This window comes from Emydura macquarii, unplaced genomic scaffold, assembly GCF_026122565.2.
Source record: "Emydura macquarii macquarii isolate MOO-44397 ecotype Brisbane River unplaced genomic scaffold, CSIRO-AGI_Emac_v2 contig_2422, whole genome shotgun sequence".
Classification (NCBI taxonomy): domain Eukaryota; kingdom Metazoa; phylum Chordata; order Testudines; family Chelidae; genus Emydura; species Emydura macquarii.
The window spans coordinates 11,552,236-11,580,084 of record NW_027132559.1 but is presented as its reverse complement, the minus strand read 5'-3'; the positions used below and the strand labels follow the sequence as shown (position 1 = coordinate 11,580,084).

At 39.5% G+C, this 27,849-nt stretch overlaps 1 protein-coding gene across 3 annotated transcripts in view; it reads right to left on the bottom strand.

Moving 5' to 3' along the window:
* ZNF385D (zinc finger protein 385D) overlaps positions 1 to 27,849 on the bottom strand; it is a 568,873-nt gene that overhangs the window by 143,859 nt on the left and 397,165 nt on the right. For all 3 annotated transcript variants that reach the window (XM_067561938.1, XM_067561940.1, XM_067561939.1), the window contains one exon: positions 26,791 to 26,933. In XM_067561938.1, coding sequence (XP_067418039.1) covers positions 26,791 to 26,933 — 143 coding nt within the window. The remainder of the gene's footprint in view (positions 1 to 26,790; positions 26,934 to 27,849) is intronic.

Here is a 27,849-nt window from a genome sequence, read left to right as displayed (position 1 = left end):
TCTCCCAGCTTCACAAACAAGGGGCCCCTCTATCTACACTGTTTGTGTCCCACTTCTGGTCAGCCAGGGATGCCTATATTTGTTTTTGAAGAAATAGGGAATTGAAGTATGTTTAGAAGAGGAGGAAGATGGGATTAAGGTAAACCAACCTTATTCCAAATACTTCTTACGTGTGGATCTCAGATCAGAGTTCATTCCACATGAGCTGCTGGATCTGGCTGGATGCCCATGAGTTAAGGACAGCCTTATCTTCAAACATTTTGGGTCTGGTGGGTTTACATCTCAGCCTGTGTTCTCTGAGCACACTAGATGTGCTCAGTCTTGCATAATACATAGAGGAAGATGTGGTCCTTGCCTCAAAGGCTACATTCTAAATCAGATATATAATACAATTCAGATATATACCAGTTGGCCAAAGGAAGGTCCAATTTCAGAACAGTGCAGGTTTTTATATATAATTGCTTTGCTGGATTAAGACTGAAAGGTTTCCTAGAATAACTGTGTTTTATCTAAATATAGCTTATTCCAAGATTCAGTGAGCACAGCTGGCCAAGCTAACAATACAATAAACCTAGATAGCAAATTTCCAAATATATTTTGAAGTGGGGAAGATGCATTACTTCTTTATAAAATTTACTGCCTGTCTGTACGAGAAAGATATTTGATAAAGGACTTTATTGTTTCCATTAAATCAATCCTTTCTCAATGTAACCATTAATGACATTAGCAAAGCATTGTTTTATGAGAAGTGATAAATCTTTGCTAGTTGGAGATGTCTCACAGCAATAACAATATTAAGATAGTAACATTTGAGGATTAATAGTATAGCCACTTGCAAAATACAACAAATCTGACTTGATGCAAATGACTTCTGTGAAATAGGATATATCCCCCAAAAAATGAAAATATACATTTACAGCAATTGCAAGCATACTATTTTTGGAGGGATTCTACTAATCATTTAAAACTAAAAATACATCTCACAGAAATCCAATCAAACAGACATATCCAACATTGCTGTTTGGAAATGAGTCAGAAAGACATAGCTCTGCTATCTCAGTCATTAAATAATCATTGTCTGAACTGGATAAGAAAAGTTTGCTGTCTCTGAACGCTAGAGGTACTCTGTCAAAATTGGCACCAGTACAGAAGTCTGATAAATTTGGGGTGGATTATGGCATATAGCAATCACTTAATCTCAGAGATACAGGGCTCACCAGGGACTGCGGTTGCCATATCCTTGTCTGGTGGTTAGAGTGCTAGTCTGGGACTCAGGAAACCCTGATTCAATTCCCTGTTCCCTCAGAGACTTCCTGTGTGACCTTGGGTGAGTCCTTATTCTGTCTGGGGCTAAGTTCACATCTGTAAAGAAAATGAGGATAATAATGCTTCTCTTCCTCTCAAGAGAGTTGGGAAGCTAAATCTGCTACAGAACATGAGGCACTCAGATACTATGGTAATGGGTGCCTTAGACAGAGAGGGTACAGCCACTTCTGTAGGCCAGCATGGAGAGTGGGACCATGACAATAAATGTATCCCCAACCCACTGCAGAATGGTTGACATATGGAGGCGCTGCTTGCTTCCATTTTGTGGTGGATAGGAAAGGAAGCAGGTGAGGGAAGCTCCTTGTTTCACTCTCTCCTTTGCAAACCACAAACCCGGGGGGCTGGGCACAACTTGGGCTCTGAATCTGTACGCACGCAAAATACTCCCCCCCATATTGAACTAATGGGGCCTTCTGATATGTGTGTGGAACTGGGGAGTTGGGAGGAGAGGCAGAATGAACTGAGCCTGAATGGGTGAGGGAGCCAGGAACAATGCAGAGCCAGGGCTGGCCTAGGTCTGTAAGGGTAAGGGCTGAGGGGGGAATTGGTTTAGGCAGGCAAGGAAAAAGCATTCTCACCATTTTTCTCACAGAAATAGATCATCATAAATAGGTTATCTGAAACTTTGGTTCTGCACTGGATCCAAAGCTTAAGGACCATAGGGGGAGGGATTGTTTATATTTGGGGCTTTGGTTTACCTCAGGTTAGACAGAAAGCTATCACCTACCCATTTGTGGGATATAACTGTAAATTGTTAGATTAATTGTAGACTTGTGATAATTTGTGTTTATTGTGGATCTTTGACCACCTTGTTTTTCTAAGAATACATACTGTTAGTTTACCTTTACCTCACACAGCTGAAGTACAATTTACTAGCTTCCAACATGTCTATATTGTTTGTTTGGAAAAAATTACAACTGGCAGAGTATTTGAATACGGGTAGTCCTGAATTGTGAAATACAAATAGTAAAAAATAATGTAATTGGTGAGGTGTTTTCTCCATTAATTTTAGTCTAACTTTTGCATCAGAGGCTCTTTTGATGAAACACATAACACAGATACAAGTGGCCACCATAACGAAGTTAACATCTATAAACAGCCGCCATAAAGTGGTAGCTGAAAGACCAGGGTTATGTATACAGGAAAATTGTGCTCTCTCACCACTGTGCGGTGACTTTTGGAAAATGCTGACTTTGTAAAAAGAACACAACTGTGCATATAATCTTTGCTTGGATCCCCATGATAAAATCATATTAGCCTTAGCAAATACATACATATACAGGTGGCAGCTTTTGTTTTGCTGGGTGGCATTTTCTTTGAGGGTTTTATTCTGTTGTATTTTTCTACTAAAAAAAAGGCAAATTTACTCAATTTAAATACAAATTACATCAAGTTATAGAAAAATAGTTCAAAGGGGCTGCATTTCCTGAACCTTTCCAAGAATTCCCAGTTTTGCAGCAGTGGCAGATGTTTCAGTAAGCAGAATTTGAAGCTGTCTCCGAGCTGTAATTGTGACCTCCTTCATCAGTGTGAACTTTCCAATACTGAACTTCCAGCTATCTAATTGAATCATGCAAGAAGCATATGTTCTACTCAAGCAACTGTGTGAAGTTTGAAATATTGTGTATAAACAGTATTCAATGGTTTTTGCCTTCAAGGCACCACACTCCTGGAAGTGACTTCTTAATTTGCAGTTGACATAAAACTTCAATTTATTGAAAAGTGCTGCCGCTTTTGGATGGGAAGGCAATTTGTAAATACCCAACAAAAAATGTCAAGGTTTAATTAAAAACAGCAATTCCCACACAAACTTTAGTCCTAGTTACTTTTTTTTTTTTTTTTTTTTAAACAATTTGACCCAGATACGAACCTGTACAGATATCAGTCTATTACTAGTGGACCCACTCACCAGGTCCCATGTGCTTCCAAGCCAGCTGAGTTTGGGTAGAGTCTAGTCACTATTTCTAGCCTGGGGATATAAAACACCCTGTCTCACACCTCTTATCTGACACCCATCCTTGTGTGCCACCACCTAGCTGCTCTGGACCCTGAAATCAATGTCTGAAACCTCACTAAGCTCTTCCCCTCTCCCCACCAGTCACTTACGGGTACTCTCTCAGAGCTGTACCAAGATTGTGGACATTCTGGGCTTCTAGTTTAATTCCTTTAAGGAAAATGTGACAGGAAAGCAGGGAGCACAGACTGAGCAAAGGAATTTCTTAACCACAGATCTTTGAAAATAACAAGAGTCCTCAGACACATCCTCCATGGTCTGATCCTGCCCTTCCTGTGAGTCTGAAATTTGTGAGTGTTTCAGCTGGGTGCAGTCCCGCCTGCAAGTCCTTGTTACATGTGGTGATGTTCAGCCCTCATGAACAGAGCAGAACCCTACTATTAGGTAGGGTATCTCTTCTGTGCCATGTGCTCAGCTGAGAAGTTCCAGTTTATGCCTTTTGTCATATTTGTGCCACCTGTAGGGCCCTGTGTAGGAAAAAAAAATTGCTCCATTGGGGTGAGCCGGTAGTTGAGGCAGAATCAAAGTTAATAGCTCTAGACTACAGTCTTGATGGCTTCTATGTGATACTTCTTCACCAAGGTCTCAAGCATGTTTCTTGGGTAAGGCAGCTGTCTGGAATCCAATACAGTAGGCTGCACAAAAGTGAATTTTCCTGAAGGCAGTCACAGGATCCACCATTTCCACACAAAACAAGATAAAGCTCATAATCTGACTCAGACATATTCCATTCTGACACAACTTTAATTTGGACCATGCTTAATGGGGAGGGGGGGGGAGCACAAAGTCCCGCTTTTTTTCAAACTTAGATAGTTGTAAGTTAGGCAAGTAGGTCCATATTTAGGTACCTAAATGATTGTCCTGATTTTGAACACTGATTTTCATTAGCAGTTCCATTGAAGAGAGTAAGGCCTCTTAGTTACTACAGATACCTAACTTTAAGCAGAGACATTTGAAAATGTTGGTAACTTTTCCCAACATTTCAAAAAGCTTACTTCTACTGTATTATTCAATCAGCAGCAGAGAAAAATGAAGCAACTGTATCATAGCCATCTATTTTCCCCTACAATTAAGCACTGGTTTGGCACAATTTATGTTTATTACAAACTTTAAGCCATCATGTTCAATTTTTTTATTACTTTACATAGATATGAATTTGGGGCCTACTCCAAAGGGTAGTGAAGTCAACAGACTCCCATTGATCTCAATGGGCTTTGAATCAGGCCCTTTTGTTTACTGATTTCAGTAAAATACAAATTGTGTGCATGCGTTGACTTATCACAAAGATACAATGAATTACTTTCTAATAAGGGATTGGAGGTCCCATTGAGAAGATATCCAAACTGGGTACTATGAGGGCTCCTCACCTGCATCAGAGCGAGCCAGGAGCTTGGCAACAGGTGATGGTGAAAGCGAAATAGGACCAGTGACCAGGCTTAGGAAAACCTCAGTTATTGGAGAGACCCTTCCTGGGAAGTAGCTTAGCAGAAGAGGGATGGGGTGAGAGAAAACTCTTTTAAACTTGCTAGGAAGGGCAGATACTGCAGACGGTTGGACTGAATCAGCCTGGATAATGTTCAGCTAAGAGACAAAACTTTTGACATTTATCCAAGTATTTCTGAATGTCTGAACTAAAGATGGACCAATGAGATGATGCTCTGGTCTGGATTCAATTTAAGCAAGGATGGAGGGTTCTGGCTCATGTCTTGTCCCACATTTTTAACAGGGTATGTCAATTTTAAAAATAATTATTAAATGAGTAGCAGCTTGGAAACCCTTCTTTCAGAGTTTAATTGTGATAGATATACATGCCAAACTGTAGAAGTCAGGTGATGGCATAACTTAGGCATAATTTATCAATTATTTAAGTTTTATCAAGTGTTTTTTCCAACTTAAGCCATATGATATTTTCACATATATTTTCTCAATGCACATTTGTAATTCTTTGTCACCCTTATGACTTTCATAGCACTTTACATTTTCAAAACGCTATTCAAACATAAGTTTTTAGAATACCTGTCAGGGCATGTAATGATTAATTTCCCGCTTTATAAATGAGGAAACTGAAGCAGAGAGCTTAAAGGGAAAATTATTTTCCAAAAGCCAGACTGAGTAGATTGACTAAGCCCTAAAGACCTCCAAAAATTAAGGGGGAAGCATTATCTGCAGGAATCTGTGGAGCTGGTATAGCCTTTGCCATTCTTGTGCCCCATTTTGCAGGTGTTTACAGCTGCTGTATAGCAAAAGATTTGCTTGCTCCACCCTCTAGCTGCCTATTTTACAGGCACCTCTGAATGTAGGGCCCTGCAGAGAAAGGAGCAGGATGTAAGTCTTAGTGAATTGCCAGAGGCCACAGAGTCAGTAGAAGAGCTAGGTGAATAACTGATTTTTTTCTGTTTGCTGGCAGTTCAAAAAAAGGGGGAGAAAAAAATGGTTCAAACGAACCACGAAATTATTCAGAATTGTTGGCATACTAAAAAACCGACAAATTTACTTTAACCCCAAACAAAATGTTTTGTTTGATTTCAGGCCATTTTTAACTTAAAAAAAAAATCAAAGGAAATGAAGGATTAGATTCACAAATCAAATGAGGTGGTGCACCCCACCCCCATCCCTTACACCCAAAAGCCAAGTAGTTAGGTCACTCACTGGGATTTGGGAGACCCAGGTTCAAAATCCCTACTCCTAGGTAAGAATAACCTAATCCTGAACATTTTGACTATTATGGCATGGGTCTCCCTCTTGTCTGTTGGAGCTGTTTCACTTTGTAGAACATACTTTAATAGTCATTGGACCAGAGAAAGAGACACTCTATATCTTGGTGGCTAGCGCACTCACCTGGTATGTGGGACATCCAAGCTCAAGTGCCTGCTTCAATGATTATTTAAGTATTTATACAACATGGAACAGCTCCAACAGGAGAGCTAGAGAGAGCTCTCCCGCTCCAGAATAGCCAACAAGCTGGTGATTAGGCCACGCATCTGGAGGAGGATTTGAACCTGGGTGTCTCACATCCCAGCTGAGTGCCCTGACCACTGGGCATAAGAGTGATGGCATCACCAGTTTTGTGAATGGTAGCTAAGTCCCCTTGTGAATCTAGCCCAAAACAATTTTTTTCTCAAACTATAAAACAAATGTGTCAAATTTGGGAATAGTTTTGGTCAACACAAAACAACATTTTTCAGTGAATAAGCTATTAGTCCAAAAAATGTCATCCAGCTCTCCTAAGTTGTTCAGGGATCCCAGTCTTGAGAACAACACAATAAATCATGGTGCTGTTTTAACCACCTATCAAAAGTTGTCTGTAAAGAATTTTCTACTAATGTATTTAACTTTCTTTATAATTTATTAATGAAAGGAGATTCATCTAACAGTCGCTTGATGAAAGAAAATAAAACAAGGGGCTTGTTTTATGTACTGATTATGCTGGGCCAAAATGGAAGAACAATGAGAACATAAGAAAGTAGATCAGCAGTGCATTTTAAAAGTTACTCTGTGCCTCACAATTAGTGATGGGTGAACTGGTTCTGATAAAATTAGGTGCAACATGAATTCTAGCCTAAAACTTCAACCTTACTGAACCTGTAAGATAACTTTAAAGATTTTCTTTAGTTCTACATACCTCAGCATTTCCAGGCCCAGAGGAAAAATAATGTAAGAAAGACTATTCTTGTAGTATATCTGATCCAGACAAAGCCAGAAAAGACATACCGGAAATCTCACAAGAAAATCACATGCATACTAAATTCACAGCTCAGTTTATTATCTGGAGATCTGCATCAACTTTAGACAGCATCCAAATTATGCCCCCAATCCTGCAATGAGCTCTGTAAAGATAGACCCCTGTACCTGGATGGAACCTCATTGACTTCAACGTCTGCCTGCATGGAACTTAATGCAGGACTGGAAACTGTTTGTTCAAATGGAAGCACCAAGCCCTTTGAGGATCAGTCCTTAATAAGAATATGCTTCCTTGCTTACATAATTTTTAACTTGGTTAAATATCTGGGCCTGAGTCTCATCCCACACCAGTAAGAGTCAGGAATATTAAAACCTAAGTAAGTGATATTCTAACACTAAAAAAAATGGGTAAGTAAGTGGAGAATCAGGTCCATGCACTCAGAAATGTATATTTGGGCTATCCCTGACTATTTTTTCTGTGGACATTTGAAAAATACAGAATTATGGATGAGAAGGTTGCACAAAATAGCTTTGAAATCCTGTATGGAAAGGGAGAAAAAAAAAATCAAGTGGGGCATTTCCTAAAACACTGACAACTTCAAAGCAGATTGATTTATACTAAATCTCTGCCATCTTTAATAGTATCTAGCATCTGATGTATTCAAGAAAACTGCCTTCTGCCTTATTATTTATAGTATAAAGTATATTATTTATAATAACACAAGTCCTGAAAAAGGCATGTTTATCACCAGGAGTAGTCATCTAAACTTAAGACACTTAACAAATGATCATTCTGCTTGAAAAAAATGTAATGTTAAATCCCTGACTTGGTCCAAGACTCAAATACTGCTAATGATAGCCAAAGTCTAAAACTGATGATGATTACTGGTCTTTTTAAAAATAAAATCAAATATTAAAAGAAGTTATGCACCAGTTAATACTTGTAACTAACCTCAAGGAGTGTTCTGTATTACTAATTAATCACTGTAATTTATAGCAAGCTTAAATATATTTTAAACACACCTTTTATTGCTAAACTTGAAGTTCTTCCTTACAACCCCTATTTTCTCGTGTATCCTGTTTCATGTATAGGCAGGTTTAAGTAACAGGCAAAAATCACATTATAGCACCATTTTGAGGGGCAAGACAAGACATATAAAGTCAAGTATATAATACACAGCCTGATTTTTAATCTAAGGTAATCAAATCACTTAATTGACTAAACATTCAGTACTCTTAAACTTTGTATGTGCTATGCTATGTTCTATGCTTTTGAGCTATCAATTGGTGAGCCTGTACCATTTTCACGTTTAACTGAGAAAGGACAAAACATGTATATGATCAAAATGTATTGGATCTTCTTTCATTATATGTTTAAGTTTATGCTAATAAATGTATAATATGTAACTAAGCACAAAATTATGTGTTAACCCTACAGCTTTGCATTTTAGTACTCTCATCTGAACTGCTCAAGGGACACTACATTTAACATCAGACACAGAGAACTCTCCACCCTCAGGGTCACTATCAATTTATGTGGCAAAACTCTTCCCTATCAGAGCAACCCATTAAAAGGAAATTGAGTGCATTAAGATTTTTCAAAAAGTTCTAATGTTTGGAAAGTAATAGCTATGGGGAATATTTCTGATGCAATAAAAACATTTTCAAAATAAACTGCACCTGAGGGTACAAACAAATAACATCTCAGATTGACAGCTTTGGTGTAATGGTGTGTTGTTTGAAATGGCCACTCTTTTAATACTATTGCCTTTACAATCCTAAGAACTCTGCCAGTCTGAAAAGATACCAAGCATTTTTTGCTGCAGCCTAAGAGATACATGCACACTTTGTGATTTCTTGCTTTCCTTAATATAAAGTAGAGCCATTTAAAATTGAGAGGACATGCCTTTCTCTTTGTGGATGGAAACTTAAGGGCAACTCTTTGGTCTGGTAGACTTTTCTAGGGGCACATCCTGAATTGCTAAAGAGCAATGACAATTTACACCTGGTGGGGATTGCCACCCCTGAGCAGCATTTTCCATTCTTTTCATAACTGCAACTCCCTTTCAAAGGCATGAGCTATTTTTACTTCAGTACGCATTTTAGTGCAGTTTGAGACATGTTTTCAATGAGAATTGGGATAATTTCCTATTTTTCTTTTTGCAAATTAGGCTGAAAAACAGACTTGAATTTAAAGCAGACACAACTGCAGTAAAGAGAGAATAAATCAACAGAAAGAGAATAAGGTGGGTGGAAGATGGTAGGTGGGCAGTGACAGAACAAAGTAGCTTCCAAATAAGTCAGATTACATTTCTGTAGTTAAATGAAAAACATAATATTTTTATTTGAAACATGAAAATTTTCTAAAAGTGTAAGAATTTTATAATAGTAAAGCAAGTTTAAAATATCTTACATTTGTCTTTTTTCCAGTGTTTTACTGAATAAGTGCATTCAACAAAGACAGCAATTAACACATTTCCATGACAGCAACCTCTGAGTACAAAGACCTAGAAATATCTCAAATCCAAGGACTTATCCTCCTTTCCTCTCTCTTTCAGGCTCTCTCTCTATTTCCTCTATCCCAGGGCTTTTGCCAAGTTCTTCACTGCCATTCTTAGTATTACCACTCTTCTTCCAGATACCTTTGATGTTACTTCCTAACTCCAACAATAGCTAATGCTATTTCCTGGTGCTGATGATGCAGTCCTAGAGGGCACTGCTATGATTAGATTTGACAGTACCCCTTTGGTTTTTCCTTGCCATCCCAGAGTCCTAGCAACACCCATAATGTAATTGTTTGGTTCCATTAGCAAATCAGTAATTGTCAAACACAAAATGCAAGCCAGAAAGTGAATTTAGACATTCCTTTATCTGTCCCCTGCTGTCACAAAAGCATGGCAACCTGCATGTGCACATTTACATTTCTAAGCCTGTGAGTTATGAGTGATGAACTCCATCTATCTATCTAGCTGTGACATTCCCATAGTGCAAACTGGACTGGTGAATTGCTGTGCCACTCCAATCCCCCACTTCTGAAGCCCATCTTACTCTGCTTTGTTGTGAGAAACTTGCACTCTGCAGTGTCCACACACAGCCTCCAGCAAGTAAGTTTAACCCAACTCAGTAAGTGAGTGCTTCTAGCCAGTCACTCTTTGGGTTATGCAACTGAATGACCTCAGCCATTATCCCCAGTCCCAGATGCAACCCTAGGAACCTCCGTCTTATAATGTTCAGTGTTGTGCTGCCCACCGAACACTGCAAGCTCACATGTTCATCAATTTATCAAAGAAATTGATATGCACCAGCCTTGTCATGTCAGATAAACCAAATGCACTGTTTTAGGTAAAATAAACAAACAAATTTATTAAACTACAGAAGGATTTTAAGTGATAATAAGTCAGAGGTAAGCAAGTCAGTCAAAATAAACAAAAGCCAAACACATTCTAAACTAAGCTTAACACTTTCAGCAATCTCACAAACTCAGATGATTCTCACCACAGGTTGGCTGAATTCCTTTGCAGCCAGGCTCCCTACCTGGGTCAGCACTTCAGTAGCGTGGTGGTGCTTTTAGATGGAGGTGGAAGGAAGAGCGAATGGCAACATGTCTCCCATTTTTAAAATGTTCCTTCTTCCCTCTGGGGCTTCACCTTCCCCTTCAGGGAGGAGTAACAAACAATGTCCTTGTATGTGTTCATCCATGTCCTGAGTTAGTGAGCATTATCATGGCTCCAAGCTGGCCAAGGAAAAAGGGGAGTCCCTTTGATCCTTTGTTGATACCTAGGTCAGTTCTTTGTTCTAGGAATACTGCGGAGCTGGGTTTGTTTTATGCATGTCTTGGTGAGGTGCGAACTGCTCCTCTGCTCCAGGAAAGTTATACCTGGATAAGTTTTAAACTATGAGGATATCTCTTTGGGCATATCACATAGTGGAGCCTCATAACCATACACATGACATTGCAACAAACATACTACTGTAACAACAATGTTCAGTACTTCATGAGCATTCCAAAAACATCTTACATGACATACTTTGTATTAAACAATACACAATTACACTAGGAGGGTGATCATAGGGGGTGCAGTGTGTCACACCAGGACATCACAAGCCCGTCCCTGCTCTCTACCTCTGGACTTTCCTCAAGCAGACTCTTGAAAGTTGCTTGTAACTGTCTTGCCTCAGAAGCCAGAGAGTGTACCAGTTTCTATAGGTAACTGAATTACAGGGCTATCATTCCACTTATATGATGTGATCTGCTCTTGTAATACAGCACTGGAATAAAGCCTGAGCAGTCTGTGCAGTCACCACAACCCCACAGTTGAATTGCAACTCATAACTTTAAACTTGTTTATTCCTGAATTTATTTATTTATTACTCCACGGTTCTGGTAGGGAACAACTTCTTATAAATGGCACCTGAGCAGTTTCTTTGGAAGATGTACTTAGCTGGCTTTGCTATAAATGTCACCATAATGGTTACTTTTCAAATGGATATGCATGACATGATAAGGGCTAAAATTGCCGCTTTGGTATAATAGGTATTTGATGATAAACTAGTGTCTCGTGCCTCCACTTGGGAAATATCCAGGAAAATATACAATTTCTAGAGGAGGTACAGAACCAGTAAAGCTCAGTAGGCAGAATGTTTCTGAAATGAGGTGGCACATTTAGCAGCAACGGGTGGGCACGGCAGGACACAAAAGAGCTTGCAGTTAGAATTACAACATTAAACCATATGTACAACTAATATGATATAGCTAATGTCTTAAAACAAATGATAAAGTAACCCAGCAGGATCCTTATGCATGACTCTCCTTTAGCACTGCAGCATGGTGACAGAGTCAGTGAGATGGAGTAAGTGGGGATTTGTGGTGCTAAGGCAGGCCCAGTTAATCTATTCATCTCCCTCAGCAGCATTTCAGAGTCCTCTAGTCTACAAGTTTATCTTAAAATGGATGCCAAAGAGTGACTTTATCCCCTTTTTTGGCCCCATGCCTCCTCGCCCCTCTAAGTAGAGGCAAGTCACTCCAGGGAAATCTTTCCAGGTGTCCCCCTGCCCTGATAGAGACAACAACTAGAGTCTGAGATGAAACTCAAGCTCCACATGCCATAAATAAACTTACTGCTTCCATGGTCATACCAACTCAATCTGTGGCCTGATCAAATCTCACTAGCTAGATAAGGTCAGGCTGGATCAGTACTTGCAGAGAAAGCATCAAAGAAAAATATAGGGTTATGGAGGAAGTGGCTTTGGTGATTTGGTAGGTACCGCTTGTTTTTTTTAAGTAAGCAATTAACCAATACCCCAGCACGGGCTTAGGGATATCTGCTGTCAGAGACTCCATCTTTTGGATGAGACACAAAACTCAGCTCTTCACCAACTTTGGTCATTAAAGCATCTTTAACACTTGTGCAAATGAGGCAAAGGCAACTTTAAGCCACCTTTGTAACTCCCTGAATTCTGGGATAACACTCCATTAATACATTGTTTTCTGATATATAGTAATAATCTGATTAACACGTCTCTGTTTTATAATAAAATATATTTTAAAACAATAGAACACAGTCTTTTGCACAATTAATTTATGAATTGTTTTGTTAGTTTCATGTGTCTAGCTCTATTTATGCAGTATTACTTCAAACATTTAACAGAGACAAAGGAAAGATGCCAAGAAAAATAGCAGTTACATGAGAATCTTGCATTTTAAATCTCAATTTGACTGTACATGTCCAACATAAACCTTTGGGAATGGTCTTTCCTGGCTAAAAAATGATAGGATGATAAAGTAAATTAGACAGAATATGGACACTATAAAATATTACATATAATATAAACACATGTATTGTAAACGGTATTTTTAAATTGACCCCAGAGTTCTTAAATATCAATGACGTTATCAGGAAAGTTAGAGAGTTTCTCAGACAGGTATTGCCAGAAAGTCCCATAACTGGCTTGGTCTCTGGATGGACTGCAACCTTGTTGTGGTGAAGAGGCTTGCATGGGCTAAAGACCCTCAGCGCTATATCATCCGGCGCTTTTGTGCTCCTGGTAGGGTCACCCTTGACGATCAGGTCTGAGGCGAGGCTCCTGACTAAACATGGTCCAAACCCCATAAGACCTCAGTGGTGGATCAGGAGCATAAAAAGACCTTTTAGAACTCAGCGACTATGAAGGCGGATGAGGGCTGCAGCAGGAGAGAGGCCCCTGTTTGTCTTGGATCTCCTTACCACTGGGTCTGGGTTTTCCTTGGGTCAAGTTTTGTGTGGTTACCACCTGTGCACCATTTCCCTACATGAAAAGATTTCACACATAAGCCTCTGACAATGGACTTACACCCACATAAAGTCCTGCGGCAATGGACGAGTGGCAGTAAAGACAGTAGCCATGATCTCTGATCAGGAGCAGAGTCTTCTGTCACAAATTTGCATGCAAGAGGCAGCCATGTGATGGTCGTCTTGTGTTTGGATGAGACAGAAGTGTATTTCGGCAGCAGCAGCAGTTGTGATTGAGCAGGCCTATTTAGGATCTCCTCTGCTATCCCCAAATGGGGAGCCAGCTAGAAAAGGTGCACCGAACATAATCTGTCGCACACCCCTCCATACAAGACAATGAATTTCACCACCTGGAATATCGGCAGCCTTATGGACTCTAAGAATAGTGAATGTCCAGAAAGAAGAACTGCCATAACTGCCAGAGAACAGTCAATTTTGACTCAATTTTGACATTGCAGCCCTTAGTGAGACCTGTTGGGCCAGTTAGGCCCAATTAAAAGAGGATAGAGATGGCTATTTCTTCTTTTGGAAAGAAAAGCCACCTGAAGAGAGATTCATCCACGGGATTGGTTTTGCCATCAAAAATAAGATCGCCATCAGCTTTTGGAGCTTCTCGTGGGAATCTGTGAGTGTCTCAATACTCTTTGGCATAAGCTCAGCAACAACCAATATACACCGGTCATCAGTGATAAGCCCCAACACTTGATGATGAGGAAGACAACAAGGAGAAGTTTTACTGCACTCTTGATGCAATCTTTACAGCCACACCTATGGAAAACAAACTCATCCTCCTGGGAGATTTCAATGCCAGAGCTGAATGGGACTCCTAATACTGAAGCGGCATAATAGGCAAAGAAGGGGCAGGAAATGTAAACCCCTATGGTATTCATCTCCTCAGCAAATGTGCAGAGTATGATCTGCTCATCACAAATGCCATCTTCAGACAGATCAACAAATTTAATACTACCTAGAAACGTCCTCAGTCCAAACACTGTAACCGCCTCGACTATATAATAATAAGAGCCCAAGATCATACCGATATCTATATAACACAAGCCATGAAATGTATAGATCACTGTTGGACAGACCATCGATTAATAAGATCAATCATGTACCTGCAGCTTGCTCCACCACACCTCAAACACCCACAGACTAAATGAAAACAGTACAATTTCAAAGCACTTCAAGACAGAGACTTTCTGTCAATACTTGTCTGAGAAACCTTCCAACTTGCCTGATAACATCGACATCCAAAAGAACGGGGATCAATTTAAAAATACCATTCACTGTGCATGTGCTGAAACTATAGGATATTCCACTCACCAGCACCAAGACTGATTTGATGAAAACAATGAGGAAATCCTAGCATAAATTCAAAATAAAAGAAATACATTCTGTAACTGGCAAAATGATTCCTCTAACCAATGAAAACATGAGGCCTATCACCTGCTCAAAGCTGAAGTCAAAAGGCGGTTATGCGACATCAAAAACAAGTGGTGGCAAGAGAAGACCTCTGAGATCCAGGGTTTTGTAGACCAGGATGACATGAGAAGCTTCTTTCAAGCAACAAAAGCTATATATGGACCAAGTTCCAAAGGCCTAAACTCCTTACATTCCCAGGATGGCTCCACCCTCTTTAAGGACAATGCAACCATTAAACGACACTGGAAGGAGCATGATGAGAGCCTAATAACCCACCAAAATATGGTCTCTAAAGACACCATTGAGTTTATTCCACAATGTTCAGCAACAGAACACCTTGCTGATCCCCCATCTTCTGAGGAAGTCCAACTTGCTATCACCCAGACAAAAAACCACAAGGCACCCAGCCCACACAGCAACCTAGCTGAGGTTTTAAAAGCTGGGGGAACAATGCTCCAGCACAAATTCCACCAACTCCTTGACAAAATCTGAACCTGCAAATAAATTCCACCTGATTTTAAGAACACCAACATTATTACAATATTCAAGGAAGGGGACAAATCTTTGTGCAAGAACTACAGATTATTACCATCCTCTTCATTGCAGGGAAGATCCTTGTCTGGATCCTATTAAACCGCCTCCTCCCCCTTGCTGAGGAATTTCTCCCCGAATCACAGTGTGACTTCAGGCCATTTCGAGGTACAGCCAACATGATCTTCATGACGTGACAGATTCAGGAGAAGTGCAGAGAGCAACATCAGAAACTGTTCATGGCATTCAATGACCTAATCTAGGCTTTTGACTATCAATCACGACGCCCATTGGAAGGTGCTGTGTAGGCTTGGCTGCCCACAGAAATTCATTTACATCATCAGACTACTCTATGACGGGATGACTGCCACCATTCTGTGCAATGGCTCAGAGACTGAACAATTCATCATTTACATTGGTGCCAAATAGGGCTGTGTCATTGCTCCAGCACTCTTTACCTTGCTGTGATCCTGATTCTCATCGGCAACCACCTTTCTTGGCGGAATCAGGGCTGATTTTCATATGGACAGCCAACTCTTCAAACTCTGACATCTGCAAACAAAATCTAAGATCACAAGTATTGGCATCACTGGTAGGAATGACAACTGCCTTGTAAACCAAGATCTTGGTGCCTGTTTGCAGATCTCTGTCATTGAAGACTTGTTTAAATAGTCTTCCAAAGAATGTGCTGGTACAGCAGAACCTGTATTCAATTTCTGTGTCAGTGCTGGCTGTTTGTGAGGGAGGTTGCTGCCATGGTATGGGAAATGGTCCACATTTTCCATGGGTTCTCTGCTGAAGGTGTTTGTGGAGTCTGAAGAATAGTTTGTGCAGGTGACGGCTCAGAGAATACCTTGTTTTTCCTGATGCTGAGAGAGAGAGACCCAGGTTGTGATTGGCATCTACAAAAAGATTTAGGGTGCTTTGCAGGACAGCCTCTGTGTGTGCGAGGATGACACAATCATCTGCATGTTGTGGGTGAGAGACCTAGGTGACCTCTAGATAACATCTTAAGAGGCTGGAGTGGTTCCAGCAGCGCTGCATTAGGAGGATCCTCAGGTTCAGTTGTGAACACTGATGCAATAACATCACTGTTCTCTCTCTAGCCAACATCAGCAGTGTAGAAGCACAGGTCATGAAACACTAACTCTGTTGGGCTGGCCACTGTGTACGTATGCCTGACACTCGCTTCCAAAAGCAAGTCCTCTTCCCTTAGTTAAGTCAGGGAAGAAAGGCTTGCGGAGGGCAGCAGAAGCGCTTCAAACACAGAATGAAAGTACACCTTAAAAAGGGTGGTACCAGTCCAACAAACCAGGGGGATTTGGCGTGCAACAGAACACAGTGGCCCATACCATAAACCAAGCTACGGCCCATTCTGAGGACAACACACGTGCTCATGATACAGAGAAGTGACATAGGAGGAAAGAAAGGACACAACACTAGCCAACAACTATGTCTTCTCCAAGATTACACCTGTCACTCTGTGGGAAAATCTGCAGGGCACGAATTGGGTTCTTTAGCCACCTAAAAATTCATCAACGAACCCTTTGTGCCGACATCATCCTCGTATTGGGGGATAGACGAAGACAACAACTATAAAAATATTCCATGTGTTCCTCACCATGTGTCATTTACCAGCCAAAAATCGCTCTGGTTTAAAATTGTGGGAAGGGAAGAAAATCTCAAATCTTGTATTTATTTATCATCATGGATTAAAATGTGTAGTTTAGGCCAAATTCTTAAACAAAGGCACCAACGTTTTTGCTAAATATATACATACACTCAAAGAGGTAACTGTGCAAAAAATTATTTGTGTGTGCACATTCTTGGGTGCAATCCAGACCAGTGAAGTCTCACCACCTGCCCCATAACCTTGGGTGCTTCACAATGCTTTGCTGTTATAGGCCCCAGCCTGGGCCCCTCACAAACAGCCTATCAGCATGTAGGTCACACCCTGAGTGTCTGTGTATAGCTGCAGTCCTGACTCAGCAGCTATCAGCAATGTACCATTCACACATTGGCTTCCATTCCTTGGTTACCACTTGCAGGGTTCCCTTCAACACCCTCCCAGTCCTGGATTTTCCCCAAAATGTGTGTTCTGCACTATCCAGCCCTCTCCAGGACAGTTCATGATTCCCGAAAGGAATCAATATTCAACAGTTTGCTACTTTAACTGGAGTTACCAAACAGTTCAGTTTAAACACAGCACCAAATTGGTTTAGATTAAAAAATAAAACAAGTTTATAAATAAACGAAGAAAGTTTTTTCGTGAATTGAAGTACAGGTGCCTTTGTCTTCTTAGGTGAAAGAGAGAGAACTTAGGGTTCTCTGCTCCTTTCTTGTATAGTCAAGTGAACCTCTGACATGGATTCTTCTGAGAATTACTCCTCAAAGCTAAGATTATTCAAACACTCAAGGTGGTGACATGGAGTCCGATGGTGAGGGGCTCCATGCTCTTTCCTCTGAACTGTGTTTGCTGAAATGCAAGTTTGCTTTCTCTCCTGCAATTTACTCCCCCTGCTGTCTCGAGAATCCTGTTTACTACTTATATGTAAACTGAGGTTAAAAACACATTCCTCTGCTCAGGATAGACCTGTTTAACAACTTTTGCCTAGTCAGGGCTGTGTGGTTTTGAACATGTGCTAACAACAACATACACTGGGATTTCATAACTTTACTTACAATGTTGCTACATACATCTGACCAGTGAGTTATTCTTTTTCAAATGATACCTCACAAAGCATATTTTCTACAAAGATTATTACAAGAGCCTGGTGGGTGTCAAAGGTGTGCTTTCAGTCACAGTGTAAAATTTCATGTGGTGAATGTGCATGCTTATTTCCATGCCTGTTCTTGAAAATTTGTCCATAAAAGAACAAAGCTTAGATTGTGAATAAATGCAGTAAACTAGCTATTTATCTAGATTAGCGGTGCAAGCAAGTTCCTGTGAATACGTTTGTCTCATCAACAGAAATATTAATGAATTAGAATGTTTTTCAGTCTTTTCCTTCTCAGACCATAGTAATCAAATCATTTCTTTAAGTGATTCTGTTTCTCTTTAATTGCAGCTTTTAAAAAACAGGTTAATACCAACCATCCATATTTAAACTGTAGATTTTATGATTATGCCACCCATTAAACGTTTTATAGCCTTTGCAGAATAAAATAATCATTGATCTTTTTCATCTGAGTGCTATTAAGACAAAGGGTGTAAACATCAACTGATTAAAACATTACTTTAAATGCTTTATTAAAATTTATTTTTAAGCAGTTCTACTCATTAAGACTTGACAAATCCGAAGAGCACTTCATTTAATTTACTTTATGAGGATGCTTTGCATGCAAAACTAAGAGCGTGAGGAATCCTCAGTTCCCCAAAAGGGCTGCTAAATAGCCACTGAGTAGGACGCTATGACTTTCTGATAGCTACTTATCTGCCAGTTGACTGTGCAGTACCCGCTAGCACATATGCAAAGCAGAAATAGTTAAATAGGAAAGCTTTATTCCTTCTGTATTACTAAGCATAAATTTAAAAGAAAACATATATATGGTCTTTACATCATATTCATTTTTTTAAATAAATTACAGCAAGAAATTGGAAGACACATTTGGGATATTTACAGAAAATTTACACTGTCTCAACTTCAGCTCAGGACCTGATAATGGCATACACAGGTTTTCACCTCTAGGTCACAGATCAAATCCAGTTAGGGTGACCAGATAGCAAGTGTGCAAAATCAGGATGGGGTAGGGATAATAGGCGCCTATATAAGAAAAAGCCCCGAATATTAGGACTGTCCTGATATCAGGACTGTTGAAATTCCATGTGCCACAGGCTCAGCTGATTCCATGAACAGCATTTCTACCTGCACTGAGATACTCAGAGCTAGAAGGAATACAATCTGCAGTGACTGTCCACAAAGACTACCCAAAAGGAAACATCAGTGAGGACATTCAAGAAAGTCATGAAACTGGTCACTGAAGAAGATGCTGGGTTTTTTTTTCGCCAATACCACTGATCTGCCTATTGGGCAAAAAATCATAGTTATGGTCCATCATCAGCTTAAAAGACAAATCTACCACTGACACAGAGCACACAACAAACAATGGGCGGACAACAAGAAATAGAGGAGGTAAACAGGGGAATTATATCCAGGCTACGTATGGGGACGCTACATTCAAAAATATCATGAATTGTTCAAAGGAGGAAATCGCTTAAAATATTTTAATATGATCTTAAAGTTTGTTTCCCATTTTTGGAAGAAATTTGATCACTTGAATATCTGTAGAAAGGAAAAACAGGAAGAGTGTGAACACAGCTATTGCAAATAGAATTTAAATTCAAAAGCAAACTTTCCATGGATTTTTTTTTTTTTTGGCAACATTCATCCAGTTCTGCCTAGGAATAAATAAGCCCTTTTAACCTTGCAAGACTACTGCCATGCATCTGGCAACATCTGCCCACTGCTCATTGTGAGCACAGAACAGCTTCAAATGCTTTTACTGGAGCATAATCCTAAAAGAAAATTGCAGAAAATTGCTCCAACAAACTCGCAGGAAATTCAAACAACTCCAACAGCAGGGCCAACAGAGCTGTTGAAACATAAGGTAACATTTAGAATACAATTACAAGACAACATTGTTGGGGTCTGGGCTGAAACATGCTGGAAACCTAACTGGCTAGGTGGTAAAACAGGCTGAAAGCTAAAAAAGAAAAGATAGCAAAAGAGAGGGTGAAGTTTGGGCTTGATAATGAATGGTATTATGAAGTATGTTCCTTTCTCCCCAATGCCTCCTCCATCCTGTCCATCAAACAAAAGTCATCCAAGAGACATTGGACAAGATGCTCAGATCCTGCTCTGCTCTGCAGGTCACTCTGCACTGCAGCAGCAGTGGAAACCAGTCCTAAAGCAACTTCAGTCTGCCATGCTCCGCCCAATGTTGGAGGATCATCCAGTGGTGTAGAGCCAGAATAGCAGCTCCAAAGTACCCCTGCCATGTCTCATTGTTGATATAGGGCATAGATGAAAGAAAGGAGTATGGTTGGAGCTTCCTTGGGGTTGTTGGCAGTAACTGTTCTAAGTTGCTCCAGAGGACTGAGCTGGCACACAACCAGCTCATGACTGGGTAGGCACAAAGACACCCCTTTGCACTGTGGTTCTTGTGCTGGGTGTCCTTCAGCCATAGCAGAGGATCTGAGTCAGGGTGTATTTCAGGAAGGGCATAGAGCATAGATTAAGGGTTAAAACATTCAGCAAACAAACCTGGCCTCTGCAAATAATTGCATATTTCATATTGATGTTGATTCATTCATGTTTTGGGAGAACCAAAACAAAATGTCTGAATTGCCCGGATTTTGTTTTGTTTGCTTGTTCGCCTATTCCCACCCCTCCCCCTTTTTTCTGTGCTAACTTTAGTTTAATGGTCCAGGCAATGTGGAAAATGACATTACAATGAAAGAGTTTGTGAACCAGGCCATTACTCCCATTATTCCAGCTCTATTCAACTACGATTACAGCTTTTTCTAACATTTTGGCAAATATTCCAGTTGAATAGCACTAGAGATGTAGTCTCTAAGGAATCAGACACCACAATGACGATAGCTAACAAATTATTTTTGCTACTAGGCAAAGACAAAAATTCTGCTCACAGAAACCTGTAAATGATGGGCCAAGCAGTGGAATCTAAAGGCTCTTTCTTTTCTTTAAAGAGATACCAGAAGCAATCATGTCCCTCCTGTTCTTTTTCACCATTAAATTTAAAACGGTTGGGTGCTTTATGCTTCCTCACCTGACAGAGTTACTTCACTTGTAAGCAAAGTTAAAAATCAGTGCCAGCAAAAAAGTTCATTCTTATTACCAAGTCCTTTTAAAAAAATGCTGTTTTGATTCATACTAAATTGAAGCCATATTTTGCCATGGCTATCCCTTCTTTGAACCAAACTATTCTGACAGCATGTTGTCACTGCTGCTCTTTAAAGGCCATTATATCCTGCAGAAAAAATAGTCAAATTATGCGCTCCTTCAGTTAATCCAGACAGGATGGACATTTCACTGAGCAATGCAAAATAACCAGCTTTCATTCTGTAGATTTCATACTGCAAGCAATGGTGGTTTGTAAAACTCACAAGTATTTCTGATTGCTCTGGCCCCAAAAGCTACATTCCATCCATGATACACAGGAAACTAGCTCTATCCTTGCTGAAAAGCTACCTGAGACACTGAGCCTAAAAAGAAGATTTTCAAAATATCTTCTGGAGAGTCCTTTGTGTGCTCTTCTTCGCTATATGTCCTGGGCCTAAACACCCTTGATCAGCAACAAGGTTTCTTGTATTGTCTATTCCTACCATCTGCTTGCTCAGGTTGGAGGAGACTATATTTCCCAAGCAACCATAGGGCTACCTTCTGGGTTAACTAATTCAATTGTTAATAAATCTGGCCTACAAACAGTTACTTGGGGTCAGAGAAGTTATGAAAAGTTGTTTTTTCTTGTTTTTACATTACAGAACGTAGGCAGAATTATTCTTATTCTTTAGCAGAATAAAGTCCACCAAATATGAGGTAATATTTATAGGAACTTTTACAGACAATAGCGAGTGATCATAAAAAACACACAATAGTGGATAAATCCATTTTTGTTTTCCATGCAGTATCAGAAATATTAATTTAACATACTTTCAAAGACTCCAATGTTCAAATATTTTTAAAAAGTATCTTATTTTGCAGCTGAAGGGTGTGGAGTGCGGAAAATACCAAATGCGTGACAAAGATGCTTGAGATTTGGACCCTAGTATTTATTTTCCTGTTGCACAGATATTCTTCTACAAACTCTATAAATGTTCCATTCTGTTTTTATCCAAAACTCTTATGTCCAGATTCAATAAAAACTCTGTTCAGCTTCTTTACGAGATAAACTTACACTGAATTGACGATCTTGAGAGAGAGAGAGAGAGAGAGAGAGAGAGGTTCTTCAGGGCTTGCACGGCAGTATGCGGTCTTCAATTTAAATGGCCAAATTGTTAACATTTCTTTTTACGTCTGACTCAGGAGTACACATTTGCTGTACAATTAAGTATATAGCACCTACAAATGTTCAGTTTACCAGATTGTTAATTAGCATGCTGCTTTTAGGCTTTGTTTTAAAAATAGAAAGTGTCTCTTCCTGAAATGAACATTCAAAGATAACTTGAAAAGCATAGTGAAAGCTGACTTTCCCTGTCCCCTCTCACCAGTCTCCCCATGAACTGTTTGGAAAAGGAGATCAGTGTCCTCCATCCCCAAGATCTTCTATCTCAGATGATTGACATGCCTTGTCCTGCCTTCACACAGATCAGAGGTCAGTTTCTTTCTCAGAGGCACCCATTAGTAATTGCTTCAGCTAATTGTTCTGAGACCCAAGTCAGGAGATTTTAAACAAAATAATATTGTATTGGAGATTTTACTGAAATGGAGATAAAACCATGACATAAAAGAGTATTGTTTAATTCTAGTACCCCAATCAGTATCAGAACATCATTGTGTACACACACACTCTTGCTCTCTGCCCTGGAAAATTTACAATCTGAATAAACTGGATTGCTCATATACATAATTCTATACTGCTTGTATATCTAGCTCACCTAGATCCAGAAAGTCACCTAGCATCACCCCTTAGATCTATTCAAAAACTACTGTAGCCTGCTTTTAAGGAGAGTGCTTCTCTAGAAGCACATTAATTACTTCACTGCACTATAATTTACGCTGCCTGCTTGTTTCTAGGCAGAGTTGTATTTCATTTATAAAGTTCTAAATGGCTTGGGACATGCCTACCTGAGAGTTGATTCCTCTCACCTGTGACACGGCTACAGCTGCAATCAAGCAGAAGCTTCTGAGCTAAATTCCCTCCTTCCTCCCACCCTTTGGTTTAAAAGAAAGGAAGCTTCTGGAAAGTTGGCTGCATGGGGTCCAGGTCTCTGGACACTCCCAACTTGCTTTGAAATAGCCCAGATTTGTTGATCTTACACATATGCTGCAAAACTCATCTGTTTGCTAGGACTCTGGGAAAGACAGAGGGGTCTTTTGAGAGTCATTTGTCTCAGATATGATTTATGACTTGTAGGTCTCAATAATTTGGCCAATGCTAATACATCTGCTATTGGAATGAGTACCTCCGCTAGCAGTGAGATGGAATATAATCTAGTGTTTAAAGCACAGGGTTAGCAATCCAGAGCTCTGGATATTAGTCCCAGTTCTGCTACTGATTTGCTGTTTGACCTTAGTTGAGTCACGTAAATAATGACTTCTTTTATTTCACAGGCTACTGGGAGACTCAGTTGATACAGGTTTGTAAAGAAATTTGAGATCATTGGCTATAAAAAGTACTCCATACACATTTACAAAAACATGATCATACATGAACAAATGTATTGATCAAGACGTCTTTCCTAAAATATTACATTTGTTCTCTTTCTCTCATGTTAAATGTATGTCCTTGTCAGAATATCCTGTGCAAAGTCAAATCTGGCTTGTATGCTACCTTCTCCTTAGGCTGATTATGTTCCACTGCAGCTGACCTGTCGCCATAGATTTTTGCAGACTGGAAAGAATTTCTAGAAATATGCAGGATTTCTCAGACAACCTACATGTTTACAGAATGCCTTTATCCAACTCAAGCATACAAACTAATTTAGCAATGTTCAATACTGCATTGTTCAGATGGAAAAGTGGAACTCAAGGTGTGACGCTGCACGTCAGAATTCAGAATGCAAGGTTCACGTTGCAGCTATAAAGTATGAGATGAGGCTGATGGCAACAGCTCAGCTGACTAGATCCTCATGCTAAGGAATGCCATGTTCAGCAAACGTGAATTCAGCAGATGGCAAAGTATCAGGGCTTGTCTATACTTAAAATGCTACTGCAGCACAATGGCACTGCGATAGGCATACCACTGTAGTGCTTAGTGTAGATGCTACCTATGCCAACAACAGGATGGTTCTCTCATCAGTTTAGGTAACCCAGGTCCCCAAGAGGCAGCAGCTAGGTTGACAGATTTCCTCCACTGACCCAGCACTGTCTACATGGGGGCTTAGGTCAGTTTAACTGCACCACTCAGTGGTGTGGATTTTTCACATCCCTGAACAATGTAGTTATGCCAACCTAATTTTCTAGTGTAGACCATGTTTCAGAGACAGCAACAACAACACGCCTGAAGTTCAATATCATGACAAGGGATTAGGGGTCCCTAGCTTGCCAAAAAGATGGGGGTAGAAGCAGAGAGAGTCTAAACTAGACATGGTGGAGGGGTAAGAAAAGAAAGGACTGCTTGTAAAAAATATTTGGTTATGAGCAACAAAGGGGTCACTGGTAGGAGTCCATTTTTACTTTCTCATTTCCTGAATAATTGTAATGCATCTTTTTCATTCAAAATGTACTATGGTATTAATGTATACCTTTAATTAATAAATACTTAATTCAAGTTGGGACACCCAAGAAATACCCGCCACTTGCGCAAATGTGGGGAGGAAGGCAGCTCCCAGCACCCACCAAGATACACATACACACCTTTAAGGCCATTTCCTGAAGCACCGATTCTGAGAAAAGGCCATTCCAGGAAATTCCCTATAGTGCCTGCTCATCAGCCACTTGCAGCACTAGTATGTATCTTCTGCAAGTGCCACTTAATGGTACACAACATAATAGCTCTAAAATGGGGGTTTTATTTAAAAAACAAAACAAAAAATGTTTATGTGGCTTCATAATTTATGTTATACTTGAAGAAGTTTTAGGATTCAAACAATCAATACTGCAATTCTGCTACTGAATGGAAACTGACAAGGAAACTCACAATAATAGTGTAATTGGCCAGTTTTATACACTGGATTAGATGAAAAAGTAAACAAACAGCAGAAATCATAAGAAGTAAATCAGGTTTTTAATTTATTTTTCAATTTCATAATAGGCCACAGAGTCAGGGAGATAAACCTGGGACATGACCTGACCAAAACCATGAGCGGTTCTGCAATCCCACGTACCAAGTAAAAATGCCACTCACTCAAATTTGGCTCGGCTGTCCCTCTGTCATAATTTGAGTGGGTGGCATTGCAACCTGGTGCACGGGTCACAGGTTTGCGCTAGGTCACAATGCCATTCACTCCGATTTGGAGGGGCTGGGTATAGGGGCTTATGTGCTGGGTGGGTGGGGGATTAGGCTGCTAGTGGGTAAGAGGATTGTCAGAAGCGGGTAGGGGGACAAATCTGTCCCCCTCCCTCCCCCCACACACACACTTGAAATGGCACTTTGCAGCGCATGAGTTTCAAAACATGTTATCCATAACACAGGTAAGAAAAAACTGTGGGGTTTAATCTTACTACATTTCTGAATATGATTTTTATCTTGATAGGGTGTCTTTAAAAGAGTGATACTCTTTTAGGGAATAATTTAGAATTGGTGCTATGCTTCTGAGGATTTCAAAGTAATCAGCTTGCAATTTACTGCTTCTGGGGTCTTCATTGATGTGTGTTCTTGTTAGTTGTTTGTATTTAAGACTAACAAATATTATTAGCAATTAGTTAATTTTAATTACTTTATAGTAAACAGAACACCCATAAATATAAACAAGTAAATTAATTAATATTTAATTACTGAAATTTGTTAAAAATTACTAATTACTTAGAGAATTGACATGTACTTTTACTATTCTTAATCATTTCAATTACATATGTGTGTGTGTGTGTGTGTATGTGTTTGTGTGTATGAGGGGTGAATTATAATTATTTTCTTTTGATTTGGAAGCTTCAGCTTCTTTTATGTTTTCTTAATGTAATTCCTTTTCAATATATCGTAGTATTTGTACATAAGGCAAGGGGCTTTGTACATCTTGCAAAAGGGGTGCTTGCTTTTAGTCCTACAATTGGTGCTTGCTTGCTTTTAATCAGGCAAAAAGTAGTAAAATGCAGCAAATGTGATATCAACTTAAAACCAAGTTACAATCTTGTTTATAGAATTAATTCTCTCAGCAGATATAGGAAAAATGGAAGGATAATGAAATAGCCTCTTGTTAGAAAAAAATGGATAGAAATATTTAAGAAGTAACATTTTTTCTCAAAACATGATGGATCATTTATAATGTCACATGTAGTAGTACAATATTAGAAATTAGTGAAGATACAACTATCAGATTCTAGTTTCAAGGACAAGGAAAGAAAAAATCCTAAAATGAAAGAGAAAAAATATACTGTCTTGTTTTTTATATACAATTCTGCAAGTACTCTAGGTATTGTTTATGTTTTCATTCTTGCTTCATTTTGTCCCTGAAGTTTTGCCCTCAATATTCACCCACATGTTACTATTTAGTATTTTTAGTCAAGTGTGTTGGTGACCGACAATGGAATTCTATCATCATGAGAACTAAGCATCTTGGATCCACCCTGTAACACATGTACCAAAACCTAGTCTAGTAAAATGTCATCATATCCTAAGTAAAGACAAAAATCCATTTTGAGCTTTCTTGTATCTCCAGAGACTTGTAAATCTGTGGAATGGGCATTAATCCATCAATATTGTACTTACTGCATTGAAGTTGGGGAAGAGATTGACTGCTGCTGCTGTGTCCAGGGGAAATGGAAGAAATGGTTTAATATCCAGCGATGGTTGTAATGGTGGTGCTGGAGTACGCACCAAGGCTGGAAGAGCAGGGCTCTGGCATGTACCACCTTCAAGGAAAAATAAGAAAGCAGATAGTAAGCAAGTGATTTTTGGTATGAAAAAAACAACAACAGAGTTTTAAACCAGTGTCAGGTTAAACACACACATTTGTGTTTGCCAACAAATTTTATTACCTTGTTAAGGATACAATAGATTTAACCACTATATATGATTCTTTGCTGATAATTGTCTAAGAGATCAGTCTTTCAGTTCTCTAAAATTACCTAACAAACCTCTATTTCTCTCCTCTGGATTATCCTGACATGTTATATAATTCACGTCAAACTTTCCTTTAGATGTTCAACCAACGTGACTCTATTATAAAATCAAAGCTGAAATCACAGCCCTTTACTCAAACACTCTGTGTCAATTTAGCACCAAAGAATTATTTTAAAAAAATAAGCTCTTCCACACAGTGAAAATTATTTCAACTGGTGACTATCCATGACTCTTCTATTCACTTGGGTTTTATTTTAATTTTATTTTGTTAAATGCTTATTTATTTCTCTAGCCTAGCAACTTCAGAACAAAACCTAAACCTAACAAACAAACCATACCTTTGCTGCATCAAGAGTTGACCAGTAAAAGTCTATTGTGAATGTATCGTTCTAAAACGAATACTACGTAAAGGGGAGTTTGTCAAAGTTCCAATGCCACTGCAGTTCAAAAGGAACTGACAAACTTCACTGTTGTGATTGGTGGGCTTGGTTCAGAACTCCGTGAGGCAGAAAAGCTCCTCCTTCCTAAACCTACCAATGAACAGTTCTATGGGAACATTATTTAAATGAAGAAATCCTCTTGCATACCAATAAGCAGGCACCTGTTTGTAATGAACCACAATTTTACTGATTTGTTTGCCCCTTGCCATGGATCCCAATGCAGTCCAGATGATTGAGAGCTGGAAATATTCAAACCCAATCTCTG